This window comes from Erpetoichthys calabaricus, chromosome 6 (assembly GCF_900747795.2).
Source record: "Erpetoichthys calabaricus chromosome 6, fErpCal1.3, whole genome shotgun sequence".
NCBI classification, from domain to species: domain Eukaryota; kingdom Metazoa; phylum Chordata; class Cladistia; order Polypteriformes; family Polypteridae; genus Erpetoichthys; species Erpetoichthys calabaricus.
The window spans coordinates 46817188-46838813 of record NC_041399.2 but is presented as its reverse complement, the minus strand read 5'-3'; the positions used below and the strand labels follow the sequence as shown (position 1 = coordinate 46838813).

The 21626-nt window shown below is 34.9% G+C and overlaps 1 protein-coding gene across 2 annotated transcripts in view; it reads left to right on the top strand.

Moving 5' to 3' along the window:
* Nucleotides 1-21626, top strand: part of nsmaf (neutral sphingomyelinase (N-SMase) activation associated factor) — a 79494-nt gene that overhangs the window by 18745 nt on the left and 39123 nt on the right. For both annotated transcript variants that reach the window (XR_003716502.2, XM_028803559.2), the window contains exons 12-15: nt 701-809; nt 9654-9830; nt 11313-11392; nt 15176-15266. Coding sequence is in view for 1 of the 2 variants with exons in the window: in XM_028803559.2 (XP_028659392.1) it covers nt 701-809; nt 9654-9830; nt 11313-11392; nt 15176-15266 (457 nt within the window). In the remaining variant the exon portion in view is untranslated. The remainder of the gene's footprint in view (nt 1-700; nt 810-9653; nt 9831-11312; nt 11393-15175; nt 15267-21626) is intronic.

Below are 21626 nucleotides of genomic sequence, written 5' to 3'. Positions count from 1 at the left end.
CAGCCTAGACAAATATAGGGCATTTCGGCAGGGTTGTGTTTTCACTCCTATAATCCTTCCATTATGACATCCTGGACTAGCAAGAACACAGTCTCCATTCTGGTCTGGATGCCTGTCTGTCTTCCATGGCACTTACAAAGCTTTCAACATAAACAGCTCATCTTTGAATTTGCTGTAAGTAAAAGTTGGTCTTGGTTCATTGGCATGGCAGTAGCTGCTCACGAGATTGACTGTAGCCATCTATTTTGAATTTACCTAAAATGGAATCATTTACAGAACACTCTTATTTCAATTCACGGGTGCAAGTAGTTGTGTTTTTGCTGGCACCATTGGATGCTATGGAGTAACTAATATTGTCCGTCATACACATATTCATATGTCATACAGGCACACTGTACCACCCTAAGTATTTCTTGTCTAATACATGTGAATGGATTATGCAATATCTCTTTTCTTTGTAATTTAATTTTTGTTCAATTAATCATGGTGGGCTTCCACATTCTTAAAAGTATACTGAGTAATGAATTTAAAATGTTTAAAATAGATTTAAAAGGTCATTATTGTCACATATACGGAGTACAGTGAAATTCTTACTTGCATGTGATAATCAACATATTATTTTACCTGCTGGATAAATGCTTGTAAAAGAGAATTGTCTATTTAAATGTATTGTACAATTAACCTGTGTGTTGTTTTTTAGGGTATTGAAATATTTTGCACTCAAGATGACTTATGTTCTGATATATACTTGAAATTTTACAAAGCAGAAGATCGTGATGAGCTATATTACTACATTGCTTCATTTCTAGGTTAGTTATTTTATTTATATTGATGTGTCTAAACATTTAACAGATTTCAGCACTCCCTTTCAAAATTGTTCACCTTTTACTGGTATAAAGCCAAAAAAGAACAAAATAAAATCAGGCCTTCTATTGCTTTATATATAGACTGCACCTTGCAATTCCCAAGTTCTGAAAAATAAAGCATAAATAACTGGATTTGAATAAGAGAAAAACCTTCCTGAGTCTAAGGCTGGGGTGGGCAAAGTAATTTCTGGAGGGCAGCAGAGACTGCAGATTTTTGTTCCAAACAAGTTGCTTAATAAGAAGCACTTATTGCTCAAGAAACACTTCTGCTCATTAAGATTTTGAACCCTTATTATGTATTTTTGTCTTAAACAACTGTATTCTTGGTTTTCAATTGCTCCTTAATTTCTTCATTTAACATGTTTCAATTTACACCTGTGTGTATTTGTTGTGGACTACTTGGTTTAATTAAATACTTGGAAGGAAAGTGAATTACTCGTCTGTTTTAGACTGCAAGTCATTTGGATGATATCCTTAAAAAGGAACAAAAAGTCTTTGTTATGAGAATGACCTGACATGGCAGAGTTAAACCACTAACAAGCCATGAAATTAAATTATTGGCAAGGATTTTTTCTTATTAAGCAACTGGGTTGGAACAAGCCACTCAGAGACATTCACCTTCCTAAAATTCACCCACTGTACAGTTGCTTTGCAAGTGTCATTGTCATAGTGAAAGATAAACCATCTTTCCATTTTCAACCTCCTGGTTATCTGTCCTGACAAGTGTAGGAATAGTGTCCTTTGAATGGTTGGGTGTATTAGATTTTTTTTTTTCACACATCCCATTTTTCATTTCTGACAGAAATTAAAATTTTGATCTCATGTAACCATAGCACATTTTGCCACTTGGCCACGGAATCTTTAAGGTAATTTTTAGCAAAGCATACACAAGATTTTATGTGCTTTTTTCTAGCCCTTCTTCTTTTTGTAGCCTCCCTGTTCAGCCTTCTTCTTGCTGAAACAATCAATTTTTAGGGATGGCCAGATTTCTGCAAGGTCTGTGTGGCACCAGATACCTTCTACTTCTCAATGATGGACTTGGCAATGGTCCTTGGGATCCTTATAACTGTTGAAAAAATTTCATACTCATTGCCTGATTTGAGACTTTCCACAGCTTTATCTTGAAGTACTTTTGAAAGTGTTTTTCTACCCATATTTTATTTTTTGTTTTGAAATGCACTTCCAAGCAGTAGAATCTTTTGGAACCAGGTATTGTTATTCAGAACTAATCAAATCACCACAGCTGATTATAGGTGGGAACAAATTAGTTTGCTGTTTGATATTAGATCTGATTGCTTGTACTTAGAAATGTAATTATAGGGGGTCAGAGGGTATTCACTTATCTAAAAAAATCAAGCAAGCCTAATTAAATTTGTTTTATTTTCAGTGTGTCATCCCAGAAAAGTGCACATCTTTGAATCGGGTGGTGACTTTAAATAGCTATTGTTTGTGTTTTTTTTTTTTTATCTATCAGTACTAAGCAAAACAAATTAGTGGTAAAATGTACATTTCACCATCTTTATACAAACAGAAAACTGTGTTGATTATATTAGCTCCATATGAAATGCCTTTGCTTTCAGTTTTGCAAAATACATTTTTTTTATTTTGGAATAATTGTGGATTCAGGTTCCATTTCTAAAAGTTATAATAATAATAATTCATTACATTTATATAGCGCTTTTCTCAGTACTCAAAGCGCTAAGTTGTTATAAAACAAAGATTCATTGATATGCATTATGGATTGTTCTCTAAAGCAAGGTTTAACAGTGAAACTGATTTTGAATCAAAATCTATTCATAGATTTGTTTTGATGTCAGACTTAACACTAGAATTACCAGAGTCTACGAAAAAAACTTGTAGATCCGGCCCACCTTAAAACTGTTCTCACCTCTCCTTTGTCGTTCTAAACCCCCCCCCCCCCCCCCCAAAAAGAGCAGCTTACTACTGAAAACGGCAAATATAGGAGTGAGTGGGGATCAAACCGGTGACTCTTGATCACACTTGGTTTGCGTCTGTACTTGCGCTGTTTCCTAGAGTCAGATCGGGGGGGGGGGGGGGGGATGTTAGAGCGCGTGAGCTTATTCAGTGCTGCAGGATCAACGCACATGTTGATCTTTTTTTTCTGTCAGTAATAGCGCCAACATAAATCCACACCCGATCTGACGCTGTTTGTTTTCAAATAATATTGCATTAGTGTGATGATGTTTTCACATATATTGTGTCTTTCTTTCAGGTGTGTAATAGGAACCACAGCATAGAGAGAAGCGTGTACATTGTAACAGGTACACACGTTGTAAATGTAGGAAAGACTATCCTTGCGTGTCTGTGAGCAGTTAACATTTGAATCTGATGATTGCATATAGCGCTGAACTTACTGCTCTGTACTATTCTATCCTCTGCATGTCCTGGAGTACAAAAGAAACAGCATACAGCAACATGTGGGGACTGGCAAGATTGGGAAAAAAAAACACGCAGTCACTGATTACAAACCGCAAGATGTTATGCGAATGAATATGAATAATATGAATAATGTTTCATCCTACGATAAAGTTTTCCGAAATGTACTATACAGGTCATAAAACGAATAATTCCAAATTTCATATATACCTACGTCTGTGTTTTTTTGACATCATACACCATAAGGTGCACACTAATTCAGCATGAGCAGGAACACTCAATAAAACTGAATAAAAAAAAAAAATCAAGTGATGGTGAGATACGAAGAAGGCAGATTCGCTAGCGTTTGTGTGTCAGCTTTTATCCCTCCAGATGAGAGAATGCCCAGTTCCATTGTCTCAAAACACCACTCACATCTCCAGTTATTCCGTTTCAAATAAAAAATAACAGCTTCAGATCTTTTGGTAGTATGTATCGTGATCGTGATTTAGAGAGAATAAAATAAAAAAAAAAGGTAACTTTTATAAGTCCTATAAATGCACACCGTGTGTTACAGACGCAAACCAAATGTATATATGTACTGTATAATATTAACAAAAAGAGGAGCTCACGACTGAAAACGGCAAATATAGGAGTGAGTGGGGATCGAACCGGGTATTCTTGATTACAAGTAAGCAAATCTTACCACTACGCCACAGAAGCTGTTGTGTTATCCTTGAATCTTTTGTGAAAGTGTTTACTTGATCTTTGGACTTCAGGCTTCATACATTATATAGTTTATGCCTACATTTTGTCATTTACTACTAAAATATGAAAAACGTTTCTGTTTTAAAAATGTGTTTACACAGATTACTGTTGAAACGGAACACACATGAACTGCGTGAGTTCCAAATAGCGATCTATTATTTCCACTCTAAAACTCCAGCACTTCAGTCACTCCCAGATAATCAAACAAGGCATGAGCTGGGAAAACTTAGTGAATGTTCTGCGGTGGTGGGGAATGGAATAGCCGGCTGCTTGCTGCTCGTGTTAATCGGCACATTTAGAAGACAAAAGAGAGCTGAGAACGGTTTTAAGGTGGGCCGGATCTACGAGTTTTTTTCGTAGACTCTGGTAATTCTAGTGTTAAAAGTTGAATTTTAATAAAATGAAAACGTATAGTGTACAAGTTTTAAAATTACAATGTGAAGTCATACATATTTCTGTAAATATTTGGTCAATTTAGTCAAAATTGCTTTTGAATTCCTGCATTTGGATTAACATTAAATAACCTGTGATGCAGGTGTCAATTTGTGTTTAGCCATATTAGATGTTTAGGCATGTTTCTGCCACTGTACTTTGTAGTTTTTTTTTAATTGTCTACATTTGAAGACTGAAATTGCAGAAGTATTAATTTTGTTAGTGCACATTGTCAGACACAGCAATATTTGTACTCATTATCTCTGCTATGTCCACCTCCTGGTGGGCCATTACAGTTGTGAAGTTACTACAACAAAAGCATGGACAGACAGACAGACATTTTAAGAGTTATACTAATGAACATTAGTTTGCCTTCAAAAATTAAGTGTCTGATGCAAATTTAATATTTGTAGATTCATATTCATAATATATGGTGTTCTGTCTGTATTGTCATATCTCACTGAAGCCATACGTACAATATGTATGTCTGGAGAAATCCATGAGTGAATTTTACTTAAAACTCAATTAAAACAATTAGGTGCCTCACTATATATTAATAAGATTAAAAACATTTCAATTTTTCTTTAAATTTATTAACTTAAAATGCAACGAATGACCTACAATGGTAAAAAGGTAAGCAGTAAACTGCCAGAGGTTTAAATGTAGAGTGTACTTTAGCAAAAACTGAAAAAAAAGGAAATATCAGAATGGCAGAGGTTTAAATGTAAAGTGTAGTTAAGCAAAAACTGAAAAAAAGGAAGTATCAGAATATTACAAATGGGCCTTCTTCGGGGAACAACTAATAGGTTACAACCTACTGATCTTCTATGGTAATTAAAGTAAATTAAGCTTTGCAAATTGAAGCAACCAATTTGCACAGTTGTCCCAACTTCTTTTGATTACTTCAGAACCCTCTGTTTGTCTTAAAGAAGAGTTGGAACTGACTGTGTTACTACACCCTATGAAGTACTACTTGAACAATATTCCAGTGATAATGGCAAGAAAACTGCAATTAACAAATAAATTCTATTCACAATAAAAACTGAGACTTTCTTTTTTCGATCACTGTTAAGCTGTGCTTAAAGCTGTTGTGCTGTGATGCAGTTATCACACAAATTAGTGCATATACAGCTTCAAACACAGCATAACAGTGGTCGAAAAAGCAAGTTTCATACACATTGAAGCTATGGTGCAAGTTCCACTATGGTGGACTACCCTAGACCAGGGGTAGGCAACGTCGGTCCTGGAGTGCCACAGTATGTGCAGGTTTTTGTTCCAACCCAGTTCCTTAACGAGAACTCAATTATTGCTGATGAAGCACATATTGCTTAAGTGACATTTTAATGCTTCATTTTAGTGGTCTCGCTTGTTAAGGTTCTCCAACCTTAATTGCTTATTTCAATCTTAAACTGCTGCATTCAGTGTTTTAATTGCTCCTTATTAGCAATAAGATGTAAAACAGGGGTAGGCAATGTCGGTCCTGGTGAGCCGCAGTGGCTACAGGTTTTCATTCAACCCAATTGCTTAATTAGAAACCAATCATTGCCAATCTCAGACCTTATTTAATTTTATGGCTTGTTAGTCTGTGCAATGTAAGGCTTTTATATCGTAGATTTTTTTTCCTTTCCAAGGATATCATCCAAATGATTTGAAGCCTAAAACAGATCATTTTCAGTCTGTCACATTTTTCTATTAAGTGTTTTATTAAATCAAACCGTGCATGATGAACACACACAGATGTAATTGGAAAAAAGCTAGCTGGAGAACTGCTGGCTGCTTTGTCTTTTACATCTTATTGCTAATAAGGAGCAATTAAAACACTGAATGCAGCAGTTTAAGATTGAAATAAGCAATTAAGGTTGGAGAACCTTAACAAGTGAGTCCACTAAAATGAAGCATTAAAATGTCACTTAAGCAATATGTGCTTCATCAGCAATAATTGAGTTCTCGTTAAGGAACTGGGTTGGAACAAAAACCTGCACATACTGTGGCACTCCAGGACCGACGTTGCCTACCCCTGCCCTAGACCATGTCGGCATGGTGTCATTTATAAAGTTCCACCCACATAATTGGATATTTGGCTGGGAGTAAGCTATTTGCATTAACAAACTGGTGTACCTAGTTAAGTGACCACTGATTTTATGCTTTACATTTTCCCTCTTTTATTTTTATGTGCCTGTTGGCCAAGGCAAACAAGCTGACCAGCACCATAAGTATCTCATAGAAGAGTTTAACTGCAGCAACTAGTACGTTTCTAGTTGGACAAAGGCTAAATAATGATCCTAAAAGAAGAAGAGCAGCAGAAGATGATTAATAGCTACTTATAAAGGTTGCCAGATCTGATTTGTACAAACAATTAATGAACATGATTGCTATATGAACAGCCCAATCTATATGAACAGTGAGGTTATGGTAGACTAAAGTACTAAGGCTTCAGACAGGATTTAAATTCTGAGACAGATGGGACATGTCTTATGATTTAAAGCAGATAATTCCACAGTTTTAGGGCATTGTTAGCTTAAGGGTTGACCTGATGTAATTTTGTTTATCATTTTAGTTATTTGATGTTACTCTCAGAAGATTGAATATTATGATCATAATTTTCATTCCCTACTGTATTTACTGGTACATTCTGTTAAGTGATTATGGTCAAAATCATGAAAAGGTTTCTATACTATTAAGATTTTGAAATCAGTCCTTAACTCAACAGAACCCAGAATAGTGACTTAAGAACAAAAGTTATATGGTTGTACTACCTAGTCTTGGTAATGGTATTTTGGGCATGTATACATTAACTTTTCTTTATCTTGTATATTAAGAAAACATCTTAATTCCCTTGCATTTCTTAGCTCGAAAAAGCAAATTTTAGAAAGTCAAGTAGTAAGTGCTAAAAGACAGATTATTATTAAAGATAATACCTACCTTTGCCTTTTTGTCTTCTAATATATAACAATATAACATTTTAGCAGATGTTATTAAAACAACTCTTGCAGATAAATGTGCCAGAGCCATGGCTACACCACTTCATCCAAATGAAGTGCTTTCGTCAGCTGAGGTAAAGAAGGTGTTGTTTGATGTGTTATCTTTTGTTTCATCTGTAGTTATAATGGATGTTGTTTGGTTGCTTAATTACATGTCTATTCCTAATACCTAAAAGCAAGTTGGATAAATATTTGCATTCGTTATTGACTTAATCCTTTAAACATACTGAGCAGGTAAGATTTTATAAGTTTGGCACAAACATGCTGGTCCATCTTTATTCCAGTTACAATTGTTACAAATTAGCTAAAGATTGATGACTTTGCAATTGGGATACATCAATAGCAAATGACATCTGAAATTCTGCAGCTGCAAAAGATTTCTTTACATTTTTAAGTACACATGTTGAATACACACACTGCACAATTACAATATCACACCAGACCTTCATTTACACCTGATATAAAGTGATCATGAACTTAGTATTTTTGCCATATCCAAGTCTTTCTATCAGTATGAACTGGCATGAATCAGGAATCAATAAATGTTTTTTCAGGTCCTCCACTTTCTTGTATTTTTGTTGCCTAGGTCACTGACTTCATGTCTTTTTGTTTTATTTTGGAAGAGTTTCTTCGATTGTTGGTTTGCCTTAGAAGATTAAAACACATTACACATTTTGAAATGCCTTCTTTGACACCATATAAATACTGCTCTGCTAGTTTGCCAGCTATAAAATTCCTGTAATTTTGTACAAGTTGTGAGTTTCAGTCAGCTGTTTTCACCAGTAGTTTGTTTCTGACCACAGAACTGCAGTTGGTTGACCTTTTTGTGGTTGGTGGCTCATTTTCGATTCACTTGTCACAGTGTATTGTTGCAGAAAACCTCAGTATATTCTTAATTCTCTGATACCAGTTAACTCCATGACATTTAATTTTTTAATCGTGTTAATTTTTTTTTTCTGTGTATTAATTTTTATTGTAATCATTCCAAACAAATAGTTCAATTTATAACCAAACAAAATTGAAGACAAATCAAACCCCACCCCTGAGAAGGAGAGCTTAGCCAAAGGAGAATTGCTTAGGGCTTTTTAATAAGGCAACAACAAATAAAAGAAAGGGAGAAATAAATATATAGGTAAATAAGAGATGGAGAAGGGAATTAAATGCGGTAATAGTTATTTCTCTTATTCTAAAATAATATTGATCAGATCCTGCCAGGTTTTGAAAAAATTTTGTACAGATCCTCTAACTGAGAATTTGATTTTTTCCAATTTCAAATAATATAAAACATCAGTTTCCCACTGACTTATCAGAGGAGAATTAGGATTCAACTATGAATTTCCTAACATTGTTTATTTAGATAGCATTGCCTACATATACTATATGATCTGTAACTAATTGACAAATTAGTTATGTGGGAAGGGTAGGGTTGTCTAACTGAATGGCAAATTAATGTATATAGACTGTAGAAGGACAAAGTTAACCACTACTGGTTAATAGTGGATAACCATAGCTGGTAAACACACTTTAATTAAATAAAAAAGGGTAATTTTTTTTCCCTACAGATTACTTGGTTCAGAGAATTAATTCAAAACATGCTTTGATGCCTTTTGGCCAGTGTCACATAAAATATCTTAAAATTAATTATACTTTATTGGTCCTTAGAAGAAGAAAAAAAATAGAATTTAGGATTAAGGTAATTTTAAATTGGTATAGAATATAGATGCCTTTCTTCAACATCATTTAAAGTGATTTTCTGAGAATACTTGGCTGCTGCTTTAAGGCTCACTTTCTTTTTATGTTTTACCTTCAGTGAGCTATAAATTGAACATGTAATAAGTATTTAAAAAGATCTGGATCACTTTCCTCTAATGCATAATAATTATGTGTAATAATTTATAAAGCTCTTGTTCAAATTTAGTGAGCTCTAATTATTTCTTCCTTTTAAGTTAAAAGGATATTGTTCATCATTCATTGTGGACAACACTGGTCAGTGGGTGTAGTAGCATTTAATACCAATCACATTGTCCTCTGTATATATTTATTTATTTGTTTGTTTGTTTTTTGTTACTAGTATATGTACGAATTCGTGAAAGTCTTTTTAACTGGTATGTGTTATTTATCTAATATAGCAATATAAATGATTGTATACAAATGTTGTGCAAAGCATAAGATGATACCTTTTTATTATTTGGTGTCAATGCTATCTAACAGATTTTTTTTCCTCCAACAGAAGATCACATGGGAGATTATACAGCTGAAAACCTTATGTTGCAGTGGCAGAAAGGACACATAACTAATTACCAGTATCTGTTACACCTTAACAACTTAGCTGATAGGAGCTGCAATGACCTTTCCCAATACCCTGTGTTTCCTTGGGTAATAGCTGACTATAACAGTCCAAAGCTTGGTAAGTAAATAGGTTTTTAAAACCAGTATGTTGCAGGTTACCTTAAGACTTGACTCTAACCACCCTGACATTACCAATTACAAATGTTCATAAGCTTGCAGTGGTCAGTTGTTGATCATGCTTGTTTGAATTTTCAAAGTTTATTTATAATTAAAATGTTATACTGCACAGAATATTTTTAAAACAATTTTATTTGCAAATAATTTATTATAGAATTATTTGAATTTACTTAAGGAATAATTAAGAAAATTAAGTATTTTATGCACTCCTCATTTTTCAATTAACAGTTTTTATACAGTAATAAAGTAGTTGCCCCATTCCTGATATCCTCTATTTTTATATATGTCACAATGAATTGTTTCAGATCTTTAGGCAGAATATAATAAAATAGGTGAAGGGAACTAGTGTAAATGTATAAGAGAGTTCCTAAATTTCTACTTGATATACAGTTATCCAACATGTATATTGCTTGTCTGAAGAGGTAATTGTCCCCTTAGTCACTCACTGAAATAACTGACCATAGTTAATTGAAGATTAGATTCAGCTGACTGTATGCAGCTAAGACCCATTGCTGAAGTCTGTGTTGAATATAAATGTCACCACATGTGAGTGGTTAAGTTTCTAGAAGAACACTATGCCTCAGTCAGGGGAAGTCCCAGTGATTTAACAGTTATCAAAAAGGGTTACCAAGCCATTTCTTCCCCTCTGGGATTCCCTCCCACCACAGTTAGGATCACTAATTTCAAGTGGAGAACGGTAGTTAGTCCTTCTAGGAATGACTGGCTTGTCAAAAAGACACCAGTGATGACTCATTCAAGAAGTCGCAGAGGATCTCAGGAGAACACCCAAAGAACTGCAGGTCTTTCTAGCTTTAGTGAAGGTCACTGTTGGAATAGACTGAATAAAAGTGAGATTGATGGGAGAGAAGCAATGCAGAAACCCTGGCAAATAATTTGTTTTCTCTCATTTTCAAAGAAACACTTGGATAATTTTTATGTAGGTAAAAAATGTGTATACTAACATACATTAGTGTTGTATTTGATCTTAAAAGGCTTGGCCCATATTTAACTTACCGGTAAGTTTCTACAGGTTATTTTACTTGTGATTTTTTTTTTATATATATATATAAACCTTTGCTCTATAAACCATGATACTGCATGCTGCTCATGACACTATATAAAAGAAATATTATATTTTTGAATAGACTGAGCTTTAAGTCAGTAAAAAAATACAGATTTAAAACGGGTTTTAAAGAAATGTAATATTTGTATTCTATTGAAACAGATGTGTGGTATTTATCATTTCGTCTTGATTCTAGAAAAAGTGATTTTATAAGAAAATATATTTTCTCAGTTGTATCTAATATAGGCATCATTATAAAATGAAAGCATGACATGTACAGTAATTGGTCAGCTTATTGATTGCTATGCACATGTATTTTTTGTATTCTTACTTATACATCTGTGCTTTATTTTGAAACAGATTTGATGAATCCTGAAACATTCAGAGACCTGAGCAAACCAGTTGGCGCACTGAGTAAAGAAAGACTTGAGAGGCTATTGGTGTGTACAGTAATGTAATTTTTTTTATTGTGGGTAGGACTTTTTATTTGCAGTTTAATTTTAAGCAGTAATAATCCTTTAGTGATAAGAGTAGCATGATGATGACACCCTCACTTTATCAAATTGTTCCTTGATAAAATATTATAAGCCAAAAATACTAGGAAAAGGTAGTAAAGTCGAGTGTTAGAAAATACATTTTTAATTTAACCCTTAGGACATTTCAGAGTATATGACAGTAAACTTGAAAATAAACATGACTCTTACAGAACCAGTGTTTTAAAACATGTTTACTTGTATATTGAAGGTTTTAATTCTTCTTTCGGGATTTACTTTAACAGTAATTTGTATTAAATTATATTTACACTTAAGAATTCTTCTTTCTATATTTATTTTATCAATATCTTAATATTTTTATGACAAAACCTCTTTGCTCTGCTTCTTCCCTTAACGACTAGAATACTTACATGTTCCCAGCCATCTTTTACTATGAAGATATAACACTGGTCTTTTAATTAAATTATGCTATCCTTACACTATTTAACCTCACCACTACTTGGTAAACATGCTTTGAAGAAGTGGATAAAATAATAATCTTTTTTTTAGAAAACCAAGAGGTAAACAGTGACTGTTTGATGATTATCATAGAGTTATCTGTCACAGCAAATGGGATGAATATTATGCAATTTACACTTACTGTACAATGAATTAATTAGAACATTGGACAATCAGACATGTTTTGACGAGACCAGGCCATTTATTCCAGAAGCCTGTCTGTCCTATTTACATAGCTTGTCCAAAATAACATCAAGTCAAGACTTGAAGGTCACTAAAGTCCAAATCTCCATCATACTACTTGGTAATTTGTTTTTTTTTATGTCTTTTTTGCATGAAAAAAGCTGTCTAACATTTGTGCAAATTCTGCCTTTAACAAGTTCTCAACATGGCCCATGTTCTTGTTGCAGAGTTTATTCTTAAGTAACACCTGTGATCTACTGTACTAATTCTTTACATATTTTTATTAAACTTTTCGCTCATGTCACCTCTTAATCTCTGTTTCCTTAAACTGAAACAATTTAACTCCCTCAGTCCCTCCTGATAGCTCATACTCCTTAATTCTGGAATTAGCCTAGTCCTGACTTTCTGTAGTGCTGCTATGTCTTTTTTGTAATATGGGCACCAGAACATTACAAACTACTTCAGGTGAGGCCTCAGTAGTACGCTATGTAACTTTAAGCATAACCTCTTTTGACTTGTACTCTAAACACTGTAAAATTTCACCTAACATCTGTGATGATGCGGGATAGCTCCACGCTCCTATTGTTCTTCCGGGAGCCCTGAACCCGTTACCGTCGGTAATGTCACAGATGAGCTTGGCAGTGAGGCATAACAATGAAACAATGGGATGGTGTAAAAGTGCCATGTGCTTTTATTTTAAAACCAACAAAATAAAACAGTGTCCAAATACTTCAATAAATAAATAATCCAGTAAAAACAGATAAAAGGTGGAGGTTAAAATCCAATAGAAAAACTCTTTTAAAAAAAAAAAAAAAAAAAACAAGGTTAAAACAATGGCTGGAAGCAGTCTCTTTAAAAACAAAGCCTGGGGCCTTCTTTTTACCTGGCAGCTCCCCTGCTTCTCCCATTGGGCTTCGCAACAGGAGAGTCGCCTTACCTGCAGCTGATCTTCTCTCTCCGTTCTGATCTGGAGGCTTCCCGATCCCTGGCTTTGGTATAGCACTCTCCAGACCAAGACTTAGGTTCCCCCAACGGCCAGGTTGCTCACGCTTGGGAATCCATCTCCCAAGCCTCCTGACTCCCGCTATTTTCCGCGGTGAGCCATCCTTCTTCTGGTCACTCACAGAATGCTCAGTGGGAGCGACCACAATCAACTGCACTAGGTGTCGGCCAAACACTCTGCTAAGGCTCAACTGTCCAGCTGCCTGCGAGCCTGTGCTCGTTCGCTGTCTCTCTCACACACACACACACACACACACCGGCTTTTTCCTCACTGCTTCCTGCCTTCTTCTTCACTCCTGCAACCTCCGTTTCTTTCTTTTTCTTTTGTTCCTCTCTTTTCTGATAGCCGCCTAATGCTTCTATATATCACAGGGACGTGGAACAGCAGGAAGTGGCAATCAACAACTCCCGGGAACAATTACGCATGCGGACAACTCCTCACATGTGCACTTAAAGAGAGAATCGCCCACATCACGAATTCCCCGAGAACCGCTTGGCCACACAACACCACGCCCCCTGTGGACCCGCTATATCACAACATCCTTTTAGCCTTCTTGACCACTTCTGTACACTGTCTGGATGTAGATACTTATGAGTCCAGTATTAACATTTAGATCCTTCTCATAAGGTGCACTTTCAAAATCCAGGCCTGCCACTGTGTATTGAAATCTAACATTTCCACTTCCTATGTGTAATACATTTCATTTTCTTAATTTAAATTTCATCTGTCACAACTCTGCCTAAGCCTTTTTACTGTCCAAGTCCCTTTGTAACAATTCAGAAGATTCTACATTAAATGCCCTTCCATGTAGTTTGGCATCATCTACAAACTATTGATGTGGAAGTATTTCTTTTTTAGCTATTCCTATAGGTGGATGACTTTCAAAGTAAATCTAATTTTTCAAGATACAGTGTGTACTTTAGTTCATTAACATGATTGTTTTATTTAATTTTTATATTACAACTACACAGAATTTCTATGATTTAATATTCGCCATTGCTACTGTTTTTAATGTGTGACAACATTTTAAATGAGTTATGCTGCACTGTTAAAAAGACTTAATTTGGTTAGTACTATGTTACATTTTACAATTAATTAATTTTTTAAAACATTTTAAATAGTCCATGATGATCTTTCTATGAAATTGTACTTAATAAAAATTTGTATGTATTTTATGTAATACATGCTGAAGTATTCATTATTTAAAATCTGTCCACTGTAGTTTCATACTACATTTTACAAAGTTTAATAACTCTGTTGATTTTAATTAAAGTATGCATTTTGCACTTATCACAGTAATACATTTTTTCTATTAATATACTTTCTCTTTGCTTACTCTGGTAAGAATCTTGATAGCAACATGCTATGCTGGACATTTAGGTCACCCTATCCTTACCATCTTTTTTTTTTTTTTTTTTTTTTTAAATGTACATTCTAAACAGTGGTGTAACAGTCCATGCATTCATTCCAAACAATTCATCACAGCTATTCATTAACAATGATATGGCCTTATATAAATTTTTAACTGTTTTGTACAGTGCCTATAAAATGTATTCACCCCTTGGTAATTTTCATATTTTTTTATTATACAACATTGAACCATAGCGGATTTAATTTAGCCTTTTTGACATTGATCAACAGAAAAAGACACTCTGCAAGTAATGCCCAATAATAAACTGAAGCCACTTCTAAAGCGCCCCCTGCCAGTTGAATCTGAATCATTCAATCTGTTTTTCCTAATTGGTTATTTTACTGTAAAACATGCTTGTATTGTTACAGATTATCAAAAAAGAGAAATTATGTGGTTTGTTTCTGGGTAAAGATCGATGACTAAAATAATAACTAGAGGCTGTGAATTGCCCCTAGATTTAATGTGTGGATTGTCAGTAATATGATGAGGAAGCTAATTAGTTATGATTATTTATTATTCTTTGTGCACTAGAGTAAAGGGAGTTAAATGAAATAATATGAATAAACTTTTATTTCTCAACTGTTGAACAGTTTACAGATTGTCTGTTATAAATAGATGTTATTTTCATTCACAGGCTCGTTACAGAGATATGCCAGAACCAAAGTTTATGTATGGAAGTCATTATTCATCTCCAGGATATGTACTGTTCTACCTTGTAAGAGTTGGTATGTTCATATTTTTGTACTGCATGTGTCTGTATGGGTTTTCTTCCCAAGTACACTGGTGTTTCTCCCACATCCTTAACAATGTGCTGGTAAGGATGATTGGCATTTGAGTGTGAATGTGTGTGTGTGTCAGTGAACCTTGTGATGGATTGGTGTCCTGTCCTGCCTGTTCTGCACACATTGCTTCTCGAGATGCTCCACTCCCCAGTACCCCCTGACCCCAAATTTGATTTAACTTTACTGTATAATACATTTTACCTACAGCTAAGGCAATATGAAATCATCATGAGACACACAGTGGCAACAAATCTAAGGTGCATACTTAGTATGATATCATAAAATTAATTAAAATTGTATTGGGTCTTCTCAAAGATAGCCATCTAATTTATCTTTTAATATAATATTTGTAAATATTTATTTTAGGAAAATAAATGAGTTAATTTCAGTCTATGAACAAGTACATTTAATACATAGCAGGTGTGTTGTCTCGTGTACAACTAAGAATATAAGAATGTTTCCTAAAAGGTATGCCGCATTTCACACAGGTCACTTATTGATTAATGTTTAAATTTCACTTTTAATTTTCACTGATTTCAGATGAAACGATAATTTTCTGTTTAGGCAAATGTGCATTTCTGTTACCAGAACATTTAGTGGCAAATTTAGCGGCAAATTTAGCTTAACCTTGGGTGACCTAATGACACAAAAACATTGCATTTTTTTATTTATTTATTTATATATATAGTAATATGATGTGTATATGTACAAATACAAAGTTGACTCACTCACTAACAAAACTATTTCTTGTTTAGGTGGAAAGCTAATAATATTTAGGGGTAAAAATAAATACCGCAAAATCTGAAAAATGCCTTCACGGTTTGAAAAAATAAAATTAGCCACCATGTTTATTTGCTGATATTTGTCATTAGTAATGCTCTAGGACAGTGTTTCCCAAACTCGGTCCTGGGGACCCCCTGTGGCTGCAGGTTTTTGTTCCAATCGGATTCCTAATCAATGGCAACACCTGATAGCACTGATCTCATTTAATTAGCTGGTATTATTTTTCTATTATTCTACATTCAGAAAAGCATAGCAGCATGATTTTTATATTTATAAGACATTTAGAAATATTTCTGCTTTTGCTATAGATTTCAACACTTAACTCTCTTTTGTTGATTTCATTATACTTTGCCCTTGCTCTGTGCAGTTTTTCCCCCTTCGTTGTATCTTAATAATGACAATTTAAAACGAGCAGATCAGGCACCCAGTCAAACAACACTGAATAATAAAAGACTGCAACTACTTTAGAGTCAGACTCACTAATTAGTAAATAATGGATTAATTAAACAATTAGAACACCTAGAAAAGTAGAATGAAAATCAAGATGAAAATACAGTTAAAAAGGAAAAAAATACATTATTCCTATATAACTGCTTGGTACATTTTAATATTTTTTTTTTAGAAAACTTAGTTTTCTAATTTCTATATTGTTCTCTAAACACAAAACTTGGGAAATAACACATGACTTAATTAGCCCAGAAGTTCGATTAAAAACAGAAGCTGGTTGGAACAAAAACCTGCAGCCACAGGGGGTCCCCAGGACCGAGTTTGGGAAACACTGCTTTAGGAAGTGGGGCATTCTAACACACCATGTGTCCTGATTCACCACAATGCTGGAAGCAATCTCGCAAAAATATGGGGTGTTTCAGGCAAATGTAAGCTGTCCGCTGAAGCGAAGTTTAAGAAGCAAAGCTCAAAGAAGATGCATTTAACAAGTGCTTGCCAGGCACTGTGGCTGTAAGTGTAGTAAATTGTGTGCATCTTATCAAGTAAGAAAGATATTTAATATTGTCAAGCTTGGGTCCCAAAGTTACACAGGAGAGTTCAGCAGGTTTTCCAAGGGCCGCTGCATCCCCCTGCGGCAGTGGTCACACACGATATCACCCTTTCCCCCAACACAACGTGATGCAAATGGTGAGGCAGGGACTAATTACCAGTGAACTGCTCCAGACAATTCATCAGCACTCACAAATTTTAAAATAAAAGCATCAATAAAAACTGTGTCATCAAAAGGTAATAACTGCTTTTGTTTTTTTTTTTTTTTTTAATTTCCTCAACCACTTTATTGTCTTGCTGGATTATGGAGTTTATTTTAGAGCAGTATTCCTTTTTCTTTGTGGCCTTGAGACCCAGTTTTACCTTTTTAAGCTCTGTGACTACCCACAGACAGCATTGCAGAGTGGGCAAAATTTGTCCTTTCGTGAATTAAGTATGATTTGAAGAGCAGGGATAGGAGTGGCTTTCCTTGGTGAAACAAACACAGAAACATAGAAAATATCACACAGCATCGTTGATATCTTCGACAAACTAGGGTATGTAATATGTGACAATAAATCTGAGAAAACTGAATACACTACATGTTTTTAACAGTGTAGCCTTGCGTTTTGTTTTTTTGTTTTTTTAAATACTGTTGTCCATCTGCATATTGTTAAGTTTACAATATCAAAGATCAGCTTTACACTCTTTCTAAAGTTATAAAGATTACATCTTGCCTGAAGAAGGGGCCTGAGTTGCCTCGAAAGCTTGCATATTGTAATCTTTTTAGTTAGCCAATAAAAGGTGTCATTTTGCTTGCCTTTTCTCTAAAGTTAAAAAGCAAAAGAAAAAAAATGGGGTCAAGAAACAATTGAGAGAATGAAGTGAATTTTTTTTTTTTATTTCTATTTTTCTATAGCTGATAAAGATGCTACTTTCAAGATTGTGATAAGCAGAGAACAAGACAGTGCTTTTGAGAGGGTACTAATTTTAGGCTTTGATACTAACGGCGAGTCAGGATTTTTAGCAGGTCTTTGCAGTTTTACGTTGAGGAGCGTTATTCTGAAATTGTTCCACGATTTATATATGCAATTTTTGCATATTGGTGAACATCTGCCCATCTTTACTTCTGAGAGACTATGTCTCTAAAAAGTGTTCTTTTTATACACAATCATGTAACTGGCCTTTTGCCAATTAACCTAATTAGTTGCAAAATGTTCCTCCAGATGTTTCTTTTTAGTCCGATTTACTTTTCCAACATTTGATATGTTTTCTATGTTCTGTTGTGAATAAAATATGGGTTTATGAGATTTGCAAATTATTCCATTCTGTTTTTATTTACATTTTGCAGCATCCCAACTTTTTGGAATTGGAGTTGTGCGTGTGCGTGTGTGTGTGTGTGTGTGTGTATATGTATGTTGTGGCGGACGGTCGGGGTCCTTGCCTGGTAGGGACGCCTCTACAGTAAAAGGACCAGGTGAGAGAGCTTATTCAGGGCATTACCTCCCATGGAGTGCTAGGTGGCAGGCCGCCTGGGTTGCAACAGTGCCATGGACTTCCACAGGGCTCCATTGGAGTTGGGGTTTGGTGCAGCCCTGTTGGGTTCTGTGGGTGCTGCCAGGGGGTGCTGCCAGAACTGTTGAGCCCTTTGGTGCAGCACTTCTGCCACACCCAGTTTACCGGACACCTGGAGCACTTCCGGGTGCCCTATAAAAGGAGCCAGAGTCAGGAGGTGATGGACAAAGCTTGCTGGAGGAGGAGTGGAGGCAAAGAGAGCAAAAGAGAGAGGAAGAGGTGAAGAAAATGAAAACTGTATTTTGTACTGTGCCTGAGCTGTGCTGTGTAGGTGGGAAATGGGGGGAGGTGTTTCCCACGCGGAAAAGGAAAAATAATAAAGGCGTATGCGCCAGACTCTTGTGTCCTGTGTCTGTCTGTGTCGGGTTTGGGCAACAGGAATGCTGTCTGCAGGCCACAATATATATCTCTATATATAAAATCCAGCGTCTGTCCGTATGTCTGTCCGCTTTTCAGGGTTTTAGGTCGGGTTTTTTCTATAATTTGCTTGAACATTCTGGTTGATTTTGTGATCTTTCTCATCACGCTACGTATCATAGTTCGCTTGCAGGAGTGATATATTCCTGCTAATCTGAGACAGATGCTGCAGGCTGAGGGGAGGGGGAAGCATGACTTCAGGAGTAGGGAGCCAGACAGGGCCCTTCTCGCTGTCCTGCATCACTTCTGTGTGCGAAGCCGTGGGGGACAGCTAGTATGTATGTATAATATATATAATATATGGAAGTGAAGGACTGTAATACAGTGTGCATATTTGTAGCTGGAAATCCATAAAGGAAAAAAACAAATCACGTACCTTAAAACAGTTTTTTATTCCTAAGCTTGTGATTCATCATCAGAGGAACATGATAAGACTTATAATAATCCAAGGCCATATAGTAAATAAGGAGGAGAGGGTAATTCGACCGGACACACATTTAAATGGGACTCAGAGCAAGTAAAATCCAAGGCTAATACTAAAAGTGCCAGAGACCTGGCTGAATCGTGGCTTTATAATTAAAATGCCATTACCAGACATTTGGACATTAACCCAGCATATGCAGGCTTGACAAGAAGAACATGCAAATAAAAAAGACTTTACTGTATGACCAACACACCACCTCATCAATTCCTCATCATGTATATATTAAACCTTTTTCACCTTTTTCTGGCTGATCCATCAGTCATTAACCAAATGAAACTGTAATTTAGCCAGTTCATGTGATAGGGTAAATCACTACTTTTAATAGAAAATTACAGCATTATATAAAAAAGTCTGAATGGTGTCCCTTCTACAAATAATGAATAATAATATGTCTTTATAGTGCATACATAGTATATATAGTAAGTTTAATTAGCATTACACATTAATTAGCATACATAGTTAGCAACACATTAATGTATTTGTGATTAAGGTTAACATGTGCTCACAAGCTGAGCACTAAAGGTAATTTCTACAGTCAGTTACCACATAACACCAGTTAGCTGCAGTGTAGTAAATTCTCACACATAAACTTTGGTAAGAGCTATTCGTATAATAATATGTAAATGCCTGTATTAGTGTATACTGTAAGTATCAGTTGATTAATCATATCTTTGTGTACAATATGTAGGTGCTCCATTGGTCTTTCCTGCTTCTAGCTTTAATTCTGTAAAGGGGGTTGAGTCAGATGATTACTATTGAGCAGGACATGGAACATTAGTTTTTTGACTGTTTTAGTTGGATATGATTACACAGGTTTACAGTAAAGAAAATGGCGTTTCTGGAAATGTGTTAGGCGAAGTTTAATAAGTTTATGTTCTTTAATTTGCCTATGATTTGTAATCAAGTTCTTTAAATCATATGGAAGAACTTATGAGTAGGTTTAACACATCAGGATCTTCAGTCCTGCTCAAAGTGGCACTCAACAGGTAGTCGCCGCTATAACTTTCATTCCATTCCTTAATACTTGACTGTTCCAAAAGAAAGTAACATATGCTTTATGGTATGCTTTAAAAGTAATGTATCATGAACAAATTAGGAAAAATGTGCTTGAATTTGCTTTATTCTGACAAATTTATTTTCAGTATTATTAAGTACTGTTCATAGCTACAAGTTGCTGACTGATTTTTTTTTTTAAACAGGATGTATTAGTTATACCTGGCAAAGTAGACTGATTGCTGTTATAGCAGGCATTGCTTCCAAGACATTGTAAACAACCCACCGCTTAAATAAATCATGTCGGTTGTGATCCCATTTTCCGTTTTGTTAATACAACTAAGGATAGTCACAATGCTAAATAAACAGATACATAAGTGAATAATAATAGTCACATTTCATTTTGTTAACCATTATAATTCATCAATTACCAGTCTATATAAATTGTATTACACATGTAATTAGCAGTAATAATTTTGTCAGTAAAAGTAATGAGACTCAGGAAATATATTACTTTAATTTTTTTGTTGTTTTATCTCATGTTATGAAGTCTTGTTTTATAATATGCATACTGTTAATAGCTGCTTACAATAAGTTACCTATATATAAAGTAAAAATTCTTATATTTATAATAGTTTTTGTGATACAGCTGCTTAAAATTTTTTGTATAAATCTGAGGAACCATATTACACCTACTGTGATATTTGTACATTTGCAATGCCTAGCCAGTGAGTAAATGCCTGAATAATTACCACTAGTTTTTTTGGCCTAACAACTTATTCTGACGTAATTTCACAGTGTTTCTTCATTCTATTCTTTATAAAATATTTTGCTCCAGCGGTATAGTTTTACCAGATAAAACTCAATAGTGTTTAAGTAACCTGCTATTCTAAAAAATATATACTTGTGTGAGCAATACAGCAGTACAACCATCATGTTCAAAAAGTATGTACTTAAATGTAGATCTGTCTTGAAACACATATATTACAAACATCAGAATTAAAAGCATGGTAGGTACAGAGAATTGTATGACGGAGCAGTACAACCACAGAAAACCCTTTAAGTTAAAAGAAGCA